Source organism: Diadema antillarum, unplaced genomic scaffold (assembly GCF_040938485.1).
Source record: "Diadema antillarum isolate AM-2024a unplaced genomic scaffold, OU_Dant_1.0 seq00000708_RagTag, whole genome shotgun sequence".
NCBI lineage: Eukaryota > Metazoa > Echinodermata > Echinoidea > Diadematoida > Diadematidae > Diadema > Diadema antillarum.
Window position 1 is genome coordinate 940,885 of NW_027271612.1, and position 3,626 is coordinate 944,510.

Sequence of the window (3,626 nt, forward strand, 5' to 3'; positions counted from 1 at the left end):
TTAATTAATCTATATCTGTCTGTTTTTCTTCACGTGTCCACAGTCATTCAACTGGACACAAACAGCAACGCTTCTCGACTGTATAGAATGTCGTTGGCAAAAGTGTTTTGGATATTTAGGTAGATTACCCGGCTCTTCTGAAATTCCTGTGGTTTCATATCCGTGTCTGTCTATAAGTTTGCAAGAGAGAACGGCGTGATGATGACCTAACCCAGTGTGCAATTCTCCTTGCCATGTTAACGCTAAAACTTTCAACATTTACTTGTTTGTATTTGCAGGTTTGTGACTAAAAAGCTGCGCCTTGAGCTTGTCAAGTGCAAGGTTGGTGATCGATTTCAATCCATAGAGTTGCCGCCGTTCAACTTTGGAAGTGTCTCCTTACATCATCCACCGGTAACAGCCCCAGGTTTTTCTAGACGCAGAACGATGAATGATAAAAACGTCACCACGCTAGATGACGTGTCATGGAACCCAACACGTGGAGATGGGTTGTCAACAGGTGCCTTTGAAACTGTTGACATGGTAACACTTGTACCTGAAGCAGTCTGGACCTGGCAGCCCGTTGAGTGGACCTGGTGGATGATCCTACAACTGGTGCTGAGTATTCTGGGCATCGTGGGGAACTTCCTGGTGATCACTGTCCTATTCCGTCGCAGAGCACTGAACCAATCCACAGACACGCTCATCGGTGCCTTGGCCGTTGCTGACTTCCTTACGTCAGTCTTCATGATCCCCATACCTACAGCGACCTGGGTACCGACGACTTGGCTCGGGGAGCTCTACTGCCGGCTTCTCTTCACGTCGTTTTTCCTCTGGATCTGCGTGTCGGGTTCAATCTTCACCCTGACAGCCATTTCAATCGAGCGCTTCATCGCGGTACAGTTCCCCTTTGCTTTCAATCGCCTCCTGCGCAGGCGTCACGTCGTTATCTCCATATTCGTGATATGGGGTTGTGCCCTGGCAGCGGACATCTTCATTGTCCTCACCATTTCGGTTGAATCCTCGAGCAACTCCTGCGCCTATCACTTTCCGTCCCAGGTTTCTCAGGAAATCGCCGGCGTCACGTCCTACCTCCTGCACTTCGTCATTCCCGCAGCCGTCATGCTGATCACGCAGATATTTGCTGCCCGTGCCCTCTACCAACAGTCGCTGCGGTTCCGTGGGGAGGGCGAGGTGAACTCCCGATCTACATCGTCCTACAAGCTCCTGCAAGCCAAGAACAAAGTCCTGAAACTTCTCGTGGTCGTTATATTGATCTTCATTATCTGTTGGGGCCCCAACAGTCTTGGGTACTTCCTCTACAACATCGGCGCAATTGACTACACCTATCTCTACGGCTCGCTCAACAAGATCCTCACACTTCTGGCCTTCTGCAACTCCTGCGCCAACCCCTTCATCTACACGATCCAGTACCCCCAATTCCGTACGGCCATCAAGGAGCTTCTCACTTGCTCACACGGACCGATGGCGGCGCTATTTGAGAGCAGCGTGGCAGATTCCACCCATACTGGGTACAAAGAGAAGAGCCACACGCAGCTGACTGACATCGCCTCTCGTACATGATCATAAATCTGTGACCATATCTGGGAGAGGGGGATTAACTGTAAACAAATCAATTCAGAGAATGCATAGAATATTAGTTGAAGACCGTGACGTCAGTTCAATTTGGGGAAGATCTGAGAATGATATAAATATATTTGCTTTCATCGCTGTAGCTGTGGTTCGGAAGGCGTTCTAATGTCTCAGTATAACATTATAGTTCAACGAATTCAAGAAAATAACATGAGAATCTACACAAATGTCACGTCCAAATTGTGACTATTAAAAAATGATTTTTTTTTTCTCAAGTTAGTAACGTACGTTTATGAAGGCTTACCCTTAAAACGGATTTTTCGATTAGTCCTCAAACTTCACTGATGCCTTGTAATATTTCTGCATCCACTGAATACGTGTATATAGAATTTGGGTTGAATTTTCGTCGGGGGAAAACTGTTTGTTTCGTTGTGCTTATTTTGTAAAAAATGCAGAAATAAAATCAAACCAAAATCGAAATGTAATTATTGAAAATATGGTAGCGCAAGTTAATTGGGAACGTGCATGGATACACCCATGACGCAACAGTGTGCCGGTTTTCAATCCACCAAATCAGATGAACAGTGCTACAGAAATAAACAACATCTTATTCTTGAATTACCACCTTTATATCCACCTCTTATTTTGAACAGAGGCTATTAAAGTGGATTAGGTAAAAAACATAAAGAACTTGATGCAAAGTCGAAACGTATTCCGCATTTCGTATAGGAACAAAGTTGCTTTCAGCAATACGATATAGACATTTATTAAGTTTGCGACCAAACAAAACAAGAGTACATAATAACTCAAACAAACTCAGAGTAAGAAGCTCTGACTATTTTCTATACTACCGTACTACATACTACCAATGAATATTTGTTAAGTCTGTGTGCGCATTTTTTATAATGTTCTTACAAATCACTTGTTAATTAAGTGTACTATATCTATGGGGTTTTTTTGGTCGTTGTTTTTGTTTCTGGAATTATGCACACTCCGTGTAATGATTATTGACGCAGTGGTCTGTTGCATTAAAAGTAGGCCTTTGTGACACTTTATGGGACTATCCTGCTTTTAAAGGAGATTGAATGATAGATTAATAAATAAATCAAAGTTGCAGTAAAGTAGCACATTACGAGAGATATAATCTCCTATGTATGAGATGTATACAGGTCTGTGGAAGTATGGAAGTTAATTGTACTATTTCTTTCATTTCAATAATATACATGGTTTCTCGAGATTTAGCAGTCAAGAAGATGATGCACTTCACTGAAGAAAATAATAATGGACATCGTTGTGCATTGGAATCCCATGGTAATTATTATGTAAATATGTATATAGACAATATATAGCACGACTTTTGAACAAATGACCACCACGTACAATGTAAATTTCAAAGTGAAGATTGCAATTAATTGAAGAATGAATAAAGGATTGTTATGATGAGCATGTTGTAAAGATTCTGTCGCCTGCTTATTTCCAGCAGTGCTGCAACAGCGCTTGTGCGATATAGTAATTGGATGGCCAATGTTCCAAATTAGAATCCCATATATCATAACACATCAAGAATTAGGATCATATTAACCCGTTACTTCCGAGATTACTCGATTTCCCATTGCTTCAAAACAGGGCGCACCCGGTTTCCATAGCAACGGGTTCAAAATTATTGATCTCATGAAAATAGAAATAGACTGATATGCTTCCGCCATGAAGCACTTTTCCGTAGGTGTTTTAGTGCACATTTACAATGTGAGACAACATTGGTAAAAATGATAATGAATTAATAAATAACATGTTTGAAGGTCTAATGAAACAACCAAATATGTGTTTTGTGTTATACTTTGTTTGAACCAGAATTTATTTGGATGGCTAAATTTTTTCAGAGAGCAAGTATTCAAGAATTTGGGAGAAATTTTCTCTCGATCCTTGTTCCTTGCTCTTTGACCCTGTGGCCCACATTTTTCTTCAAATAATTACCTAACCAATTAACAGGTAATATCCAGTTTTCATGCCAATACTTTGAGCTATTTTCAAAATATGGGAAAATATATAGTGAC

At 41.2% G+C, this 3,626-nt stretch overlaps 1 protein-coding gene across 1 annotated transcript; it reads left to right on the forward strand.

The window, feature by feature from the left end:
• Window positions 1–426: 426 nt before the first annotated feature.
• LOC139737825 (apelin receptor-like) lies at window positions 427–1,563 on the forward strand. The gene has a single exon (XM_071648498.1). The coding sequence runs from the start codon at window positions 427–429 to the stop codon at window positions 1,561–1,563; it is 1,137 nt and encodes a 378-aa protein (XP_071504599.1).
• The last annotated feature ends 2,063 nt before the right edge of the window (window positions 1,564–3,626 follow it).

Bases quoted from the DNA above. Each gene is read 5' to 3' on its own strand.
- LOC139737825 (XM_071648498.1), top strand. From the start codon at position 427: ATGAATGATAAAAACGTCACCACGCTAGATGACGTGTCATGGAACCCA.